General features: G+C 44.4%; 1 protein-coding gene across 1 annotated transcript; it reads left to right on the top strand.

The window, feature by feature from the left end:
• Positions 1 to 7: 7 nt before the first annotated feature.
• On the top strand, positions 8 to 17,582 carry LOC103799455 (SERTA domain-containing protein 2-like). Its single transcript, XM_009071778.1, is given in 4 exon segments — positions 8 to 21; positions 15,522 to 16,082; positions 16,084 to 17,435; positions 17,495 to 17,582. Coding segments are annotated over 2 exon segments (930 nt in total). The 5' UTR covers positions 8 to 21; positions 15,522 to 15,525; the 3' UTR covers positions 16,457 to 17,435; positions 17,495 to 17,582.
• Positions 17,583 to 19,087: the final 1,505 nt, after the last annotated feature.

The raw sequence follows: 19,087 nt of genomic DNA, 5'->3' as shown, positions 1-19,087 counted from the left end.
GGGGAAAGCGGCGCCACCGCGGTGAGCTGTGGTGTGCGCGGGGAGCCCGTCGGGCTGGGGCTGAGCCGCTCTGCCCCGCCAGGACCCCGCGAGGTGCGTCCCTAGAGCCGGGAGAGCTCCGAGGGCCTGGGGGAGACTTTCACTCGGCTGGAGCAAAGCTGACATATCCGCTGCCTGGCCCTTTTCAGGGGTTGGTGTTAGGGCAGGGGATTAGCCTGTCTTTTCCCTGAGCAATAGCGCACTTGGGTCTTCCCTGGGAGCACCGCCAGCACGGAGAAACAGGCGTTTGGGGTTTTTTTTGAGCAAGGTGGTTGATGCGGTGGCAAAAAAATATATTTATTAGGATTTTTTTTCATGGTGGGTGAAAGCCTGAAAAACAATCTTTTTGCGATGCCACTTTCATTCGGAGCTTTTGCTGATTTATTCTCGTCAGTGTGTCAGGATCTGGAAAGATAAGTTCTTCTTAAGCATGAAAATTAAAGTACAGTTACCTGCTGTCATTTCTTGCATTTTGTGAAGCACAGCTGGAAAACCCAGAGCCACTTTTGGTGCAAATCTATGTAGGCGTTTGTGTGCTGTCCGGTGGGATCATTGGTGGCTGATTTACAGCTATGGGTGAGCTGCCAGTGTAAAATAACGCAAATCTGCCCATTTTATCTCCATCCTGGGGGGCCGTCAGCTTCTTTACCCAAACTTCAGTGCAGCACGCCAAAACTGTTGCGTGTGGTGGTGTGTGTTCAGGCAGATCCAAAGCTCTCGGGGGCAGGAAAGTCCAGGCTTTTTCATCTGGAGCCTGGTGCAGTCAGCAGGGCTCTCGCTGCCGTCAGTGAGTGCTGGATTTTGGCCACTGTAGAATGTGCTGTCACTCAAACCACGGTGGGAGAGAGTTTGGCTACCCCTAACACCAGTTTTATGCTTGTGTCTCTCAAATGAGTAAACACTTTCTATGTGTGTCAGTTGAAACGAGATTTTCTACCTTTTTATTCTGATAATTTTAGGCATTCACCTGCCCAAATGAAAGTTCCCGTCTTATGGACTTGTCACAGGGTACAAAATTGACAGGGGCACCTCAGTGCACATGTAAGTGCACAGGAAGCTTTCATGTGGTAAAACAAGCTGTAAAAATGAATTGTGTTTTCTTAAAAGTTGTTGCTGCGTGTATTTCTGTTGCTGTAGAAATGGAGCAGTTGATTTAGCAGGGTGAATTGAAAGTAGTCCTTTCTGCTTGAAGTTAAAATGCATACATTTTTGCATAATGAGATGGTATCTTTGGAATCAGATTTAATATAATGAACTAGTGGTGGTGGTAGAGATAGGAGGAGGATTAGCAGTTTGTGCTGCCAGACAGGTATCTGAGAGCATGTCCTTGGGAATACTTCCATTGTCCAGGCAAGTATTGCAGAATCTAACGTAACAGCTGGAGATATTCCTCCTTTTGTGACTGATCCTGCTTCCATTTAAGTTGGTAGCAAAAACCACCCACTCCTTTACTGCAGGAACTGGATTGGACTGCTAACTAATGAAGCTAGACTATGTGCATATTAAAACACTGCTTTGACTTTTGTGTCAAGTTGATTTCTTTTTCTCTGAAACTGATTATTGAAAACAAACAAAAAGAAACTTGCTAGCCATAGGTCCTTCAGTTTTTGGTTTTGTCTGTAGATGAAGCAGTCTTAAAGAGCATTAAATATGTCTGTAAGTGCTGGTTTGTTAAGAATTGTAATTGTATTCCTTTATACACCTGCTCTTTTTAATGAGAAAGATGAAATAATGAGTTTTGCAGTGTTTTGGTGGAAATAATAACATAAATAATCAAAGTGCTCAGGGTTGTCTGCCTGAGAGGCATCAAGGAGTTTGAGGTAATGTCCTGATACCAAGGAAAACATCAAATTTCTTGTTTTAAATTCACTTTTTTTTAGCATCTATGAAGTGCAACAGATTTTATGCAACATCTAGTCTCAAGGATTTTGCCATCAATTACAGGAGCTGCTTTTATTTTTCCAATAAATATTTCATAGGGCAAAAATTTTTTAGGAAATCTGACTTTTTTCACACTGATGTAAAGCACTCCTGGCACAGTTCATCTCTGGCAGTGCTAACACTAGGCAGGTGATCCAAAATACTTGTGACTATTTTTGCTTTTATGTAACATCTTAAAGTGTAATCTGTCAAACAAGGAGAATGCAGTACTTTGAAAGTGTAAGTAGTCTTCTGGTGATCTACTTATAAAGGCTGAGTAGCAAGAGAGACACCTTCTTTTAACTCTGCTTTATATGTGTAACTGGCTCATGAGGAGACAGCTCCAGTTGCAGTGGTTCCTTCACATGCACATGCACATGAATCAGTGCCAGAAACAGCAGCTTTCAGTTACCAAGTCCAAAGATCAGGAGTGTTCCAAAGGAGAGAGCAAGGTCCAGCTTCAATGTAAGCAGGTTGGCTCTAAGCACAGATCTTTAGTGTTGATGAGCCTTCTGCTAATTAATAGCTTGTAGAAGATGAAATTTGCCAATCTAAGTACAGCACTCATTTTCTTCAGGGGTTAGTTGCATGATTTCTGCCACTTCTTTAAATTTCTAAACTTTCATCAATCAGAGAAACTGTGCTGTCATGGAGAAGTGGCTGATTTCTATAAATGGAGAGAGACCCTCAACATGTGTTAGTTCTTTAATTCTTATATAAACAGAGTCAATTTTTGTGTTTGCTGTAGTGGAGGCTCCAGGTTTGTTCAGCATTACCAATGCAAACACCATAACAAAAAATAAGATAACAGTGCCTGACTGTTCAACACAAGGGGGGAAAGCAAGCCCTGTAGATGCTGTGCTGATGTTGCTGTTGGGTGTGCTGAAGTCAAGCCTAAACCAGAGTCCAAAGCAAACATGTAGCTGGGAGACAGCAGTGGTTTAATGGGAGAAACAGGCCTGTGTGTGTCACAGCAGGGTCCCTGCCCTCCCTCCCGTGGCTGTGTGGCTATTAAACAGCGTGTGTGTCACTGTGCAGAATAGAAACTGCACTGCAATGTTTGCCTCACTGATGGCTCCTGATGAATGTGTCAGATGTTGTGTGTCATTGCAAAGTGGCCAGAAGGAGCCGTGAAGATGTGCTAGCAGGGAGATTCCTCTGGCACAAAGGGGATTTTTGGGGTGGGGAAGAGCTGATTTGAGGGGCATTTCCAAGGGAGAGATGGGGCAGCCTCCCTGAGCATTGGGCAGCTAGTGGTACAGCCTCATCGGTCTTGAGAAATGGCTTTAGGTTGTGACTAGGAGCAAGAAGACTTTAAAGGACCAAAGAAACTGTCAGGTCACCAGAGAGCAAGATTTTGGTTTTCATGTGTCCCTTCTTTGAGGGTGGAGGCTCAGCTAGCTCAGGTGAGACACCAGCCACCACCACATCAGAGTGACTGTGGATTCAGGCTGCTGCAGTGATATTAAAACCATGGTTGGAGTCCTGTGTTAGGGCAACTTCAGACCACTGTTCTTCCAAATAAGGGACTGGGTTTGGTACTGTCCTCTACTTGGTACATAAAATCATAGGTGTTGCCATATAGAGTCTGAAGTTCCCAACTTGTATAGCATGATCAGTGTTTTGAGGAGCAGTAGTCTTAAAGAGGAATTTTTCCTTATAATAAATCTGGAATTGAGTTGTAAGTGGGATTGAATGACATAGGAGTCTCAGTCTGTGTAATTATTAGGAGCCAGAGCCTGTTTACTTTGCTTTCACACCAGTAGGATGTATTGGATTTCATCTGACAGCTTGTTCCCAGTGAAGTTAGAATAAAAATTGTATTCTTAATATAGTAGGATACAAAGTGCAAATGTGGGTTGTTTTCTTTTAATGCTATTTTGAAAACTGGGCAATATATAGAAGTAGCAGAAAAAAGAAGTTCCCTTTTTGAAGGAACCCTGACTTGGTGGAAAGATCTAAACTCACCCTAAAACTTGCTCAGATGATCTGTAACAATTTAAACTGTTGCATTAATCCCAGACTTTTCATCCCCCTGGGAAACCCTTGTACTGCTTGAGCCACATTCACCTTTAATGGAAATGTGACAATTATTTGCTGTTTTCTTACAGTTTCTTATAGTAGCCTGTGACATTAGTCTTAAAAAAAATCTCCTGTCATGCCAGGCAGGCAATAAAGTTGAGTGAGCTGTGCTATAGAAAGAACCACCCATGACTGGAGGTAAACTATGCGGATATAGGTTGGGGTGGAGGTTGAAAGGAGCGTGGAGGGCATATTTGAAGCAGACTGTGCAACTGCTATAGCAGGTCTGACTAGTTTGAGATGCCTAAAGGCAGCTTTGCCTTAACTTCTGGTAGCTGCAAAATGAAGTTTTAAATCCTAATTCAGAAATACATCATCATCTTCCGGTGCCTCCACAAACTTTGCTTTTCATGTGTTTTTACAGGCACTCTTTCTCCCTTGGAAAAAGCCTTTAGTAGATACACGTCCACGTGTATGCATTTCATTTGCATGTTTTCAAAATACACATTTCATCAAGATTGTGTGCAAACCACAGTGGTTTTTTTTAAACTGTGGTAGTATTTTGCTTCCTTACTGCTCTGTGTGCCCGTACATGTGTGCATGTGTGAGAGAGGCCACTCTGTATCAACATTTTTGGCATGGCATGGATTGTTGCTGGTCAGTTCGTGAGCCTTGGCCTGGCCCCGTGTAGGAGGAGTGTCCTAGGCTTTAGTAGTCCGTGCTGCGGTCGGAGGGATTTTTGACCAAGGTACTTTCATGCTTGGCTGTCCCAGGGGTACAATAACCTCCTTAGGTTACCCTCCTGTGATCTGGCTCACGGTCTCCCCCTTACCCCTCCTGTTTCATCTGCTTGGCAAAATTTGCTCTTCTAAACAAACCCTTTGCTCTTCTAACTAAAGTGTTCCACAAATAACTTGCGAATGAATAGAACAGAGAGAATGTTTTCTGTGTGTGTAACAGACAGTGTTAAGCTTCCTGTCACTGCTGTGCTTCCCCTTGCTGGCAGGGGAACATACGTGACACACACGTGCTCGGATGAGGGGTTTTCTTTCAATTGTGGGGAAAATCACTGTAATACTCTCTTGGGTGAGGTGAATGGGTTGTGCCTGACTGAATATGAAATGAAGGTTAGGACATTCAGTTTCCTGAGCTGTTCTCTTTCTGTGTTTTCCACTCCCAATTTCCAAAGGCTTAGTTTGTGGTTAAGTTTGTTTGTTCTGTGTTAATTGACCTGTACTAAGCATGCTTCAAAATACAGATTTAATACACATGTTGTCAAAATATGCTGTTACAAGGCTGTCTCTATCTAAGTTTAAGTAGCTTATTTGAAAATGTTTAAATCACTACACATAGAAGATATGTGGATCATTGGTGACTGTTTTAAAGAGTAGCACTGTGGTGTTGTAGTTTTTATTGTGACATCAAGCAGGTGCCACAAAAAATGGAATCTCTTCTGTCTCTAACTCATAACTGTTCGGATTGAGAGAATAGTTCAAGGCTGGCCAAAGCTCCCTTTAATCAGTTTTCAGGAGGCTCCTTCATAGGACATGAGAACACGTGTATTTCAACAAATGCAGGAGCTTTAGTACACAGGACTGAAAGGCCAAGTTACCATCTTTCTTAACATCGTTTAACACCATCTTAGCAAAATTCCACAGCAAATTGTAACTACCCTTTTTTTGTTTGTTTTTTTTTCACTGGTGCTGGAGAAATGTCCAACAGCTTTTCCACTTCTTTAAGAGAAACTTGTGGGATTAGTGAGTGCTTTTTCACAGAATGTACTTGTTTGCAGGGCTGTGTTCATTTCATTTAAGCAAAAATGTTGAGAACGACTCATATGCAGTTATAGCTACTTTAAGAAATGCCAGGAAAACCTTTCTTTTCTCCTCTTCTAACTCAGTAGTGAGAAACTGGTTATCAAATAAAATCTGCAGGCCAGAAACTAAAATGACTTGTTGCTGGGATGTATGGTGCATTTTAATGTATATATTTTTTCAGAAGATTTTTTTTCCTCTCTCCTCTTCTTCCATCCTGCCATTCACTGCTTTTCAGTTTGACTGTGAGAATTTGTTCAACACTATTTTCAGAGCAATAACCTACTTTTTGGCAAACCATTCAGTCCTTTCTACAGTAGCGTGGGTATTTTTCCCCACACCATGTGTTTATTAAGGGTCTATGACAAGGGGGAAAAACAAGGTATCTTTGGGGGAAAAGATACTACGATAGGATTCAAAGTAATTATACACAGGTGGGAAAAACTCTCTCCCTTATTATACACAAAGGGGTCTCATCTCTCTTGGATGCACACAATTCTCATTAACCTTGGTAGGAATTGCACACATCCGGTGGAGATGGGTCTACAATACTCTGTCCCTACGTATGCTAAAAATACCAGCTAGCCCATGACGTGCGCGTGCCAATAGAGATGTCTTGTACAATACAACACAACGTTGCCGTAATCTATTGTTCCGTGCGACAGTGCAGGGGAGGAGGGATGCACAGCCAGCCTGGCTATTTCATCATTCTCCCTTAGATTCTGACCAGGAGCATCTTGTCGTTACAGGCGTGTAATTTTAGCAGGGAAAAGGGAATGTGTGTTTGCTAGCCTGTGCCACTTTCTGGTAGCTGCTCTAGCTCTTTCAGCTTGCTTTTGAATTTAATTTGCAAGTGAGGTGTCTCTTTAGAGCCAGCACTTTCTCTGTGCTGATGCCTGCTGGCTCTGCAGTGGGAAGGAATGGGAGGCAGTCAGCCCTTGGCTGAATTGGGCCCCAAAGCGATACACAGCCATCTTAATTGCTTCTGCTCTACCTCTTGAAGAGCTGATGGCTACAGTTCTCCCAGCACAGAGCTGTGTGCACTGGCTCTGGCATGGCTCCTTGCCCACTGATAGGGAATTCATCGTGCTGTGGTCCTGCCTGTGAGACTGGCATCTCCTGCTTCCGTGCAAGGAGGCCCAGAGTGCTACACTTGTGGAAAGAAACAGTGATGTGGAGCAGAGGGAGCTTCTTGGCTGATCCCAGGGAGGCTTGTGTGTAGAAGCCCTCACATATTTTTTTGGGTGACAACAAGCAGAGTCTACTGAATAATCAGCTAATCACATAGTAAAGTCAGAGGATCTGGCCTAGTGCTGTGCCTGGTTTGCTTTACTGCAGCTCTGATTTCCTCCTGCTGATGCCCAAGTGTGTAAAGCAGCTCCTAGTCCCTGAGCTTTTGATGCTGGCAGCAGAGTTGCTGAGCCCATGAGTACACAACACGATATAACTTGATTCACACTTGGCAGGCCTGGCTACTTCCTGCCACATGGAGACCCAAATTTCAGAATAACCATGGCCCAGCTCTTTTTGGTGGCTCTTTGAAGCTCAGAGTCTCAGCTAAGCTGAACCCTGAGGAGGAGTCTCCTGTGTGGTGGCATGGCCACTGTTGTGAGTAGATGGTATGTGCATCTGCTCTGGGGAAGAATGTAAAGGAGATTTGGCACAGAGGTGACCTGAGGAGAGGACAGCTTTGCCATCTTGTTGAAAATCTCTCCCCTCAGTAACTAACCCTAAACAAAGCAGCTCCTGGTAGTGGGAAGCAGGGGGGACTCATGGCTCAGAGCAGGTACTGTCAGGATTGGTGGCAATCATAGAAATCTTGTTTCATAAAGCTTCCAGTTAAGGACAAGACCAAAAAAAGGGCAGGTTGGGAGCTTCTTTGCATCTTCTGGGCGCAGTTGTAAGGATGCTGATGGGAAGTCCTGTTTGAAGCAGAATGTATGAGAATTGACATTTTGGCTTTGAGATCTTTGAGACAGAAATGAGTTCTGCTGGGCCAATTCGAGCATGTTCTTTTTTCCTCCAGTAAATACAACTGCCTTCCTGGGTGTGAATAAAGCCTATTTTGAATAAATATTTTTCATCCCTGGTGCATTACAGAGCTATATTCCCCTTTTGCTTTGTACTGAAAAGAAGCTGTCAGAGCTGCTCAGGGCTTTTGCTCTTGCCTTCAGCCTCGCAGAGGTTTGTAATATGCCTTTCTAGCTTTCCACGCGTAGAACCTGTGCAGTCTTGTTCACCTTCTAGTTCTGCCAGGGTAGTCTTTAATGCTTTAATGAGCTAACAAGTGCTCCTCTGATTTAAACTTGCATTAAGTTCTGCTACCCTGATAGAATTCCTAATATTATAAACACCCTTAATAACATGGCTGTAATCTAGAAAACCTGCTGTCCTTTTTCCAAACAATTACTTAACGAGGCAGTAATTTATTCTAAGCTATATTTATTGGAGCCCATTCCAGCTTTATCAGACATACTTGCTCTGTTTGGATGTGTGCAGTTAGTCAAAAAGCATTAAAGCTGCTCCCCTTCTTCCAGAGCAACATGTTACATTTAGCAAACTGACAGCATTAGAAACTGTTTCCAATTTAATAGAAACATGTTTCCTGCAAGACTTAACATACTACAGAGTCAGAGATTCCCTTCCACTGTGGCTTTACGGTTTTTTAGCACTGTGAAAAGTTGCTGGAAACTGAAGGCAGAAGTGGAGCTTGTGTTTTTGGTTGTTTTGCAGAGATCCTTCTAGCAGGGCCTTGGCAAGCTACAAGTTTAAGAAACTATCAAGAAAGTGGTGTGGGTGGCGCACATAGAGCTCTCACTCCAAATGCAGTTTGTGATCATGAACAAACAGCAAGAGCTTGCTTTGCCCTCTGGGCCTCAAATAGTACAGTACGCAACAAGGGAGAGCAGGCAAGGCACGAGGATGGAAACAGTAGGATCAGATTACAGTTTCAAAATATCGCTGGAACACGTTGGCTGGCGTTACACTATTGACTGGCTTTATAATTGCATTGCTTATTTGCTAGGGAAGGCTTCACCTTACTTTCTGATTAACATGGACACTCCTTCAGGGACCTGGGGACTCCAGGCTCTGAGTATCAAAGTCAATCCCCACGAGAGCTGCACGACTTCACATACCTCTCGGATGAGAGTCTGAGTTTCCTCTGTTGTCTCCTGTTTGCCAGAGGTTTCCTTAAACCAGTCCCCAAGTAATTCCTACTTAGATTAGCCTCTGAGAGTCACCCAGTATGATTTCCCTTCTTATTTGATTTTTAACTTGAGACTGGAATAGACCCCTGTCACTCAGCTTGCTAACTGCTTTCCCCCCGGGTCTCACTAGTAGGTGCCTAAAGCTGTGTTTCTGGAGGGAGGGGGAAGCTGCCTTTCTTTCCAAATGCAGGAGTGAGGTGCTGATGACCTTTGCTCGCCTCTCTGTTTCTTCTGGAAGAGCCAAGGTTTGTCTGCCTACCACAGGAGAAGGGAAGAGTTCAGTCCCTATAAAACATGTGTGAGAAATACCTGCCATTTACAGTTACTGCTGGCACTGACAGCCTTGCAGCAAAGGCTTGAAAACAGAAAAACAATTCCCTGTACTCTCTGGAAGCACAGAGTTACCTGGGGGCCAATTTTTCAATATACTCTAAGAGAGTATTTTGTAAGTGCTTCTTAAACCTCACTCGGTTTAAAAAAAAACAAACTAATGTAAAATGTGTCAGGGAAAACAAACCTTGTAATTGTCTGAGCACTGGTTCTGGAGAGGACAGAAACCCCAGCACAGCTCCATTCCCTCTGCCTCTCTTATGGGGTTGGGGGATTTATTTCCCAACTCACATGTGACATGAGACCCACTTTTTACCAGGCAGCAGTTGTCAGGAGTCCTCTCTAGCCAGGTAACAGATGCAACACACTCCACAAGTAAAGTCTGCATCAGATCCCGAGAAGCAGCCTTGTAGACAAAAAAACCACCACCACCACCACCTCCCCCCCCGCACTGGTCAGTGCACACTGAGCCAGCTGCTGCTGCAGCACGGGGAATGCAACCGTGCGGTACTGCGTGGTACATGCTGTCCTAGCTCCGGGGATGCTGCCGTGCCAGGATTTAAAGACTCTGGTGTCAACAGACGAAATCCCCAAGGAGGGGTGATTTTCATCATGTTGTGGCTGTCTCAAAGTCCATGTTGCTTATCTGCTCCAGTCCTGGAGTTAAACCTCGACACTTGGGCTTTCCTCCTTGGTTTTAGTGAGGCTGGGAGAAGGTGCCAGATTTATGCTGGCCTTGCCCTCTGCTGGTTTTTTTTTTTTCTGACTTTGAATGGGAGGAGGATACTTGTGCTCTCAGACGGCAGACCAGCTCCCAGCTGCTGGGGCAGGTTTGCTCTGCTTTGCCAGGATCCTGCTGACCAAGGAGCATTGTTCTGTGGTGGGTGAGCCCGTGGTCATGCCCTGAGGGGTCTTGCAGAGATATGTCCACTCTCTCTCTCTCTGTCTCTCTCTGTGGCCTTGGGGATGTAGAAACATGGATGGGGAGAGAGAGGTTTCCCAGTTTGCCTCCCTAGCTCTAGGTGATAGATACTTTGAAGCTGTGGGGCCTGGTTACAAGTTCAGGTGGTCCCTCAGGCTGGATCTAGCAGCACTGAAACACCTCGCAGCAGCTCAGCCTGCCTCTGCTAGCTCAGAGGATCTAGGCCTTGTCTTGCCAGTTGAACCCAGTTGGCATAAAAGGCCTTTTTATTTTGGTCCTGCAGCTCTCTGTGCCAAATCCTGATTCTGCTGAAGTCAGTAACAAAACACTCATTGACTACCGTTGGGCCAGGATACAGCCAATGGAACCCTCAAGGATGAGGAGTGAGGGATGGAGGAGAGGAAAATTATATTTCATGTGCCAGAAGTGACACAGAAAGCACTTGCGTAATTTACTGGATAGGTTCTCCGAGAAACCCTGGTGAGGTTCACTTACCCCTGAGGTTTGTGAAACTTTGTTTTGGGAATGAAATGTGCCAATTCAATACTCTCATTGCAGTTCAGGGGGCTTTTATTGGGGAGCTTTTGTGTCATGAGGTTTTGTTCGTTTTTTTTCATGAACATATGTGTGAAGTAGTGTTTAAATTCCCCCAAGTTGCCTTTTTCTTTCTCCCTCCTTTTTTTTCCCCTGTGGTTTTAATTACCTAAGATTTCACAAAGTAACTGGTCCTGCTTTAAACTCCACTTCTCACACAAGCCCCTGCTGTTCACACCTGTCTTCCAGCATTTGGCTGTGTGGGAAGGAATGATTGCCCATGGACTCTGGGATTCGATGCTTTTACCTTTTTGAGCAACGTGGTGTTTGTTCTAAAAGTGAACCTCACTCTATTAAGCTGTTCACCCTCTAGGCTGACGGAGAGGTTGGCGTAAATCTGTGAGTGGAAATGTGACTTCTTAAAAATCCTTTTCTGCTGTTCCTCCTGGGGCTCAGTTCCTCATTCTTTTTTTTCTTCTTGTCTGTCTTTATGAGCAGGGAGGGCCTAGTGGATTGTAGAACTGATTTCCAAGAAGAGCCCTCAGATTTGGGAGACATTTTAAACTAAACTGTTAAAAGCCATTGAGAATTAATATTAAAGGTTACTTTTATTATTGGTGAGATAACCAAATCACTTTTCCTCTCCCTTTTTATGTATCTAGTGCTTTCCTATGCCAAACTCCTGATTATAAAAGACTTTAGATATAGTCCAGCAGTGACAAGGTATAATGTCCGAAGCACGATCAATAAATACAATACTTCTCTCACGATGTGCACATGCCTCTGCCCTCCAGAGAGCGAAGGATTCATCACTAAGTGGACTCAGAGACATAGTCAGGCATTGCATGAGCTTTTCTGTGTTTAATTGATGGTGGTTGACTCCAGAGAACCATCCGCTCCAGGCTGATCATCTCTTCTACTGAGCCCCAACTGCATTTTTTTCTAGCTCTGTCTGAAGAGCAGGTAGAGCCAATAAAAAGAAGCTAAATGACACGCAAATGAAAAAAACACAAATATTACTTTTGTTTTCCAGTTAAGACAAGACAAATCCCAAACAATGATGGGTTTTCTCTGGTGCTCAGGTGCATGTAATCACCCTAAATGGGCAAAAAAGCAAGTCGAATCTTTCTCAGCACCGATGGTTTAGCTTTTGGCTCTGGGTCTTTCAGAGCTAGAGCCACCTGGTAGATTATATTGGGGAAAATCTTCAATTAACTCCCCTTGCCCCAGTCCCCAGGTAAATGCAGTTTTTCCATTGTCTTTCTTCAGCTTTCTGGTTCTACATACATAAGGAACATTGCAAACTAGCTTGCATACCAAAACCTTGCAGCACCCTTTGTTAAAACAACAACAAAGCGACATCCGTCTTAACACTTGGCCTCAAAATGATGTTCAGCAGACAGATGAAAATGCAGCAGAAGTACATCTGGCTGAGATTGCTGCTCAGCCCAAGCAGATGCATGAAAGACCCTCCATGAATGTGACCCTTTGTCACTGCCTGCCCAGTTTTGCTCTTGGGTGTGTTCTTGTTGTCTGGCTGTCCCTGTTGTGGCTGTATGACTTGGTAGGACAGCTCTGTCTCTGACACTTGGGATGGTGCAGGCTTTTATCTCATTTGTACTGATCTTTGGTCAAGGTTTGGCATTTTCATTTTCCCAGCAGGAGCTTTGGCTGGAAAGGCTGAGAGTAAATTTTTTGTGATGAACAGAACTGATTCAGGTCGAATGCTGGTACTGTACAGCTTGCTCTTTTTAAAGTGTATCTTAAGACATGCAACAGTGATCTCTTTAATGTAGGCGTGAAACTGTTGGTTGAAGGAGGGAGGAGATGGTTAGAACTGTAAAGAACAAGTAGGCAACATTGTCTTAAGCTCCAGTGGTCAGAAACTACAAAATTCCTTTAGAGAGAGCCCAAGGAATACTTGCAAGCCCGCGAGTATGTCTGGTTTTACCCACTCTATCAGTTGGTCTAAAAAGACACCTTCTCCTTGCTTCACTTAGCATGAATAAAGTGATTTATGGAAACTGGAGGAAAACATTTTTTACAATTCCCATTTGCATGCCAGCGGAGAAGGGAATAAAATAAAACTTTATAAAGCTGAGAGTCTAGTGGTGCTCATTTGAGCCCCTCAGTGGAATAAAGCCCCCATGCTTAGACTGGCATCCTGCTTTGCTGCTTTAATGGTTAAACCCTCTTCAGAGTATTAGGAAAAAGGAAACTGAAAGTTGTGCTGAAAAGCTAGTAGATGAGACTGGGAGTTGCCTGAACTATTGTCTTTTAAGAGGGCAAACTCTGAATCAAGTGACGTGAAGATTAAGTGAGACGTGAAAGCTTGACAGTCATACATACAGGAAACCTTGAATCATTTCTGAGCTTCCTGGAAAATGGTGTAGTGAGGTTATCGTTGTGTTTACTTAATGATGATGATCCCATAGCTCTTACTGATCAGCTTAAAAAACCGTGTTAACTACCACACTTCAATCTTGGATGGCAGTGAGCTCGACTGGGTTTGTTGGAAATGCCTGGCAGTGTCGCCTGGCAGTGATGAATAACTGAGCCCAGGGAACAGAGCCTGGACGCCCCAGTGGGCTGTTTTCTTTATCATGGGGAAAAAGGTTTGCTCTGTACAGTGAATATTTTTACACATTCCTGGCAGAGCCTGACAAACTTCAAAACTCTTAGAGTCCCCAAGCCATTAAAAAATGTCTTCTTTAAATAGAGCATTGTGGAAGGAGCATCGGTATGTCTTTAGGAGAGAGTCTGTCTTTTTTCAGGGGAAGGAGATAGCAGGAAGGGATGGAAAGCTGCTAGCTCTCCTCCTAACCCCCTGCTGCTTTAACAACGTGCTGGATTTGGGCAGGGTTTTTGATTCTTGCTAGCCTGATCCTCCCTTTCTTGCCCTATCTATCCAAAGTGGAAGGGAGCGTGTCCACCAGGAACATTTGAACAACACAGCCCTCCCCGCACCCCAAACCCACGTGCACAGCTCTGAAGTAGTCCATGGAAGTGACACTAGGGAGCAGAGAAAAACCAGACTTCGGCAGTAGTGCTAAATTTCAGAGGTTTTGTTCACCCAAGATTCCAGGCGCTGGAATTGCTGGTAGCTGGCCAAGGAACTTGGATGACAGCCTACCTGTTCCTCAGCTCCACTCAGCTTGCTCCCTCCCCCTGCCTTTCTTTCTTAAATTGCATAATATGCTAGAAAATTATCTGGATTTGGGACTTATTTTTAACCAGGAGAGGCTCACTTCACCTGTTCTGATTTTGGATTTACTGCCCAGCAAATGCTTTCTGAATCTCTTCTGGCATTGAAACCCTGACTCCTTTTGCCCCCTCTCCTGCTTTCCGAAGGGCTCTTTGCTTTTAAATGCTTGTCAGTCATTCTCAGGGTTGTTTGTAAGTCCTTAGCTACATTGTCTGTCGGCAGAACTGGTGTATGATAATCAAAGTGGTGTTAGACCTGCCTGGTGCAGTCATTTTGCAGGCACAGATCCTGCTGAGGGAATTGGGAATTGTACTCAAATAAGGAAGGCGAGTTTTGTCTCCTAGACAATAGCTGCATAATGTGAGAGGAATCAGGTTTGGGGTAAAAATCCATATGGCTGTTGCAACTTCTTTATGGTTAGCTGTGGCTAGAAAGCCTCTTCCACTTTTTTTTTTTTTTTTAAACAAGGCAGAAATCTTCTGCCATTTTATTAGAGCTTTGTTAAACAGAGGGAGGGATACAGGGATGAACAGGGGATCCTACTAAAGGGGTGAGTGGGTTGGGGCTCTGGTGCCTCACCACTCTACCTGGGAAAATGAGAGAACATAACGTTAGATCGTGCTACAGTCACAGCACAGTGATTCCTTCATTGCTCTGCGTTTGGGGGGATCTTCGTGTCACAAAAATAATGGTGACAAAATGAGGTTGGGACTGTGCTGTGTAGAGGAGCATTTACAGGCTCTCTGAAACATCCTGGAAGAGACAGCACTGGGGATTGAACTGCCCTACTTACTCTGAGCTTAGAAATTATTTATGATGTGGGGCAAGTTTGGTAAAATCCCCGTTGTTTCCTTCTTCAGCATCTGCCATCTGACCAGCAGCAGTGTAGTGCAGAGAGCAGTCTTGGGGATTAGACTAAAAGACTTGACAGATCCTTTTCTTCATCTGTAATTTATCTAATTCTGAGTGTAATAACTGCATTTCCTGCTCTGGTAGTTTAGTCCTTAGGCGATCAGTTAAATAAACCCATATGCTTATATCCTGGTGTACTAAAGGGCTGAATCTCCCAACTTCACTGGGAAGGTTTCTGTCAGTTGCTTGAGCCTCACTTCCCTTCCCCTGTGAGCAACCTTTCGAATAAAAAGGGAAATTAATTGTAAGAACCTTGGTGCTTTACGTTTGTATTCCCAGACATAGTACTGCATTGGTCAGGAAATTTAAAGAAACTTTCAATGTGGTGTCTATAGCCTGTGCATCTATGTACAGGTGTTTGGGGAACATACACTTAACATATGCAAGAGGGAAATTTGCTGCCAAGCTTGCAGCATCCTGAGTATTATAGATGCTATTTGAATTCCTGCTTGGAGTTTACCAGCCTAGCCCTGCTTAAACACGACGGACCGGAGCACTGTGTTACGGCGGCTTCTCCTTCCTCGTCACGCTGCTGTGGGCCAAAACTGAGTTATTTATATGGACAGATCTGCACTTGCTTTGCTGTCTGTTCATTGTTCTCTCTCTCCTTTCAGATATATGTTGGGGAAAGGAGGAAAGCGGAAGTTTGACGAGCATGAAGATGGGTTGGAAGGCAAAGTGGTGTCTCCTACTGACGGTCCCTCTAAGGTGTCTTACACCTTACAGCGTCAGACTATCTTCAACATTTCCCTTATGAAACTTTATAACCACAGGCCATTAACCGAGCCAAGCTTGCAAAAGACAGTTTTAATTAACAACATGTTGAGGCGAATCCAGGAAGAACTCAAACAAGAAGGCAGCTTGAGGCCCATGTTTGTGACCGCTTCGCAGCCTGCCGACCCTCTCAGCGACAACTTCCGCGAGGCCCAGCCGGCGTTCAGCCACCTCACGTCCCAGCCCCTGCTCCCCCCTGACTTTGTAAGCACTATGCCCCTGGAGTCCTGCCTCACCCCAGCCTCCTTGCTCGAGGACGACACGTTTTGCACTTCCCCGACAGTCCAGCACGATGGTCCCACAAAACCATCGCCTCCTGCTCTCCACCCAGTAAAGGACAGCTTCTCCTCAGCCTTGGACGAAATCGAGGAGCTTTGTCCAGCACCTACCTCCGCAGAGGCCAGCAGCCGATGACTCTAAAGCCCACCCCAGCGAGTCCAACATTCACAAGCCTGAGGGCCTCCCAGAGAGCAGAACGGCTGAATCCAAACTCATGGACTCCCTACCTGGCAACTTTGAGATAACAGCTTCCACAGGTTTCCTCACAGACTTGACCCTGGATGACATTCTGTTCGCTGACATTGATACGTCCATGTATGATTTTGACCCCTGCACGTCTGCCACGGGAGCTGCCTCAAAAATGGCTCCTGTCTCCGCAGATGAGCTCCTAAAAACTCTCGCTCCGTACAGCAGTCAACCAGTAACTCCAAATCAGCCTTTCAAAATGGATCTCACAGAACTGGATCACATCATGGAGGTGCTTGTTGGGTCTTAAAATATTAGAAATATAGCAACTTTTTTTTTTTTTTAAGTACCAGTATATACACTCGGTAGTATTTCCATAGTCCCTCCCACCCCCGATTCACAGCACTGTGCATGCATCCTTGCTTGCCTTTTTTGAAAAGAAAAGGATCACACTAGTTTTTGCTTCGAGCAGAATTGGAGTGCCTTCATCCATGTATGACCACTTCTAATGTATTTTTTTTAAAGTGGTTCCTCAAGGAAGACTGAATATCCTGGTATAGGAAAGAATACGTATTGTAGACAATAATATGTTATTACAAAAACAAAAAAAGAAAAAAAGGAAAAAAAAAAGTAAAAGCTAAGCACAAGGATTATGTTGGGGAAAGCTGTAAATTGCATGTGCATACTTGTCTATTTTTTCTATAAGTTTTATTGCAAGAGGTAAAAAAATTTATTATTTAGATAATCTCAATACCATTTTAGCCCTGTATAGGTTGACTTAGCAATTCAGCCTTTTGGAGGCATTAACCTGCTCCTCTTTAAGTGTTGCATTTACATGGCTGTTTAGAAACTGCTGCCCAAATTTATTTTATATTTTTGTACAGATTCTGCAGTTTATGATATTGTTTTTTCTAAAAACAAATGCTGTTTATACACACAAAAAATAGCTATTTTGATAGGATTTGCTCACATAGTTCCTGCATAATTCAGATGTACAAGAACCACTTGTACTTTTATACAGAGTTGTAATGTTTTATATGTGTATGGTGCAAAGAGAAAATTGGATCAAATAAGCCTGCAGTCGGTTTCCCTGAATGCAAACAAAAAAAAAGTGCTTTAAGAAAGGGCTGGGAGCTGCTTCTGTCGGAGTTTCACAAGTGTTTGCTCCCTGCTGTACCCACTGCGCACTACTGTGATTCCTGAAACTTAGAGCCATGTCCTTTTCCAACACGTATGTGAAGCAGTTGGCAGGAAACAGTTGTGGAACTTCACCCAAAGAGGTCCTGAGAGCTGCCGCGGCTGCAGCTCCCTGCCCCGGGGCCGGGTCGCTGTCCCTGAGCCTGCCCAGGGCATCCCTCCCGCCCGGAGCGCCTTAACGCGGCGGCAGATCAGCACTTCCTCGCACGGAGCTCCTGCGAGTGGTTTCGAAGCGGAGCAACGCGCCCACTGCCCACCGAGAGAGAGCCACTCCCGGACTGAGGGCGGGGCAGAGGACTGGGGCCGAGAGCGTCCGCTCGCCCTTTCTTGGAGCATTTCTCCTTCCCTCACCCACCTCACTGTGCTAAGTGCTGAAAAAGGCAACTTCAGTATTACTGCAGTGAAGCTCATCTCGTACCTGCACTGGATGGACTTGCTTTAATATCCATTGCTGTTGAAACTGGAGCCAGTCGTGTGACATCACTTGGCATCTCGTATAGAGTTGGGTTCTTGTATCAACTGTGTTACCTGCTTTACACTTTATAGACCTGTTTTACAACGAGTATACAGACACAGCTTTCTATGCATGGTCCCCTTCCCCGTAACACCTGAGAAGTCTTCTCCTTACTGCACCAATAGCATTTTTTTTAAGTTCATTGTGGTGTACATTTAATTTAAAAAGGAAAAAATGTTTGCAATGTATCATACCTATTGCTGAAGTTGCTATGGCATTTTAGTTTTCCAATGGTACTTTAGTTGTCGAGTGCCGGTTACAACCTATATTGTTGACATGCCTATGGCTTCTTTAGGAATAACTTTTATATTTATTTAAGAAATTTTAAATTATGTTTTACGTCATTTGGCAATATTCAGTCAATTCTGCTCCCTTCTTGTCATGGATGAAATTGGGTCTTGCCTGCCTTTTAAGGAGGCAGCTTTTTTATAAATTGGCACTTTAAAACAGGCCATATATATTTATTAGTATATAGAGAGATGTAACATAGATATGCACACAGACACAGGATAAAAGGAATAAGTTTTTGCTATGAAGGAACTCCTAGTTGAAATGAAATGCATCACGTACAGCTGCGAAACGCGCTTTGGCTCCTGGTTCATCTGCCAGGGTGAGATGTGGGGTTGGGGGAGGACTGGGAGGCATGGGCTGAGGGGATGGGTTTGCTTTCTTCTTTTTCCCAAGCTGAACTCGGTGAAGCTCTGGGCTGCAGTTATTTCCTTACACAGATTTAAAAGTAAATTATTGCTTCAAACAGAAAACCAAGTGTAGCTTCAGGGACCGCAGGGAGGGAGGGGTGGGGAAGAAGTGGGGACAGCTTTGGCTCACACCTGGCCCTTGCTTAGCCACAGTCCTCAGCCCCTGTAGGAGAACCAACAGCTCTGCCTGAATCTGCACCTCTAGTACCTGGGCACACGTTAGCCAGGGGTGTGTGTCTGTCTGCACAGACTTGTAACATCAGCAGTTTCACATGGTAACTTGGTAGGCACTTGCCGTACCATGGTTAAAAACTGATCTGCAGTATGCTGGAGCTGCCTGGTGTTTTTGGGATTGCTTATGTGTTTACACAAATACCACATGCTAGGCAAAAGCATCTCCATCAGTGCCATTTTTGGAGACCTGTGTAGTGGAGTTAGTTGCAGTTTTTGTATCCACAGAGCAGGAGCTGAGCTCTAGGCCTATTTTACCACTTGGACAATGCCTGTGGCTCCTTGGTGCTGAAGCGCATGT

This window comes from Acanthisitta chloris, unplaced genomic scaffold, assembly GCF_000695815.1.
Source record: "Acanthisitta chloris isolate BGI_N310 unplaced genomic scaffold, ASM69581v1 scaffold13733, whole genome shotgun sequence".
Lineage (NCBI taxonomy): Eukaryota > Metazoa > Chordata > Aves > Passeriformes > Acanthisittidae > Acanthisitta > Acanthisitta chloris.
This window is presented reverse-complemented; position numbering and strand designations above follow the sequence as displayed.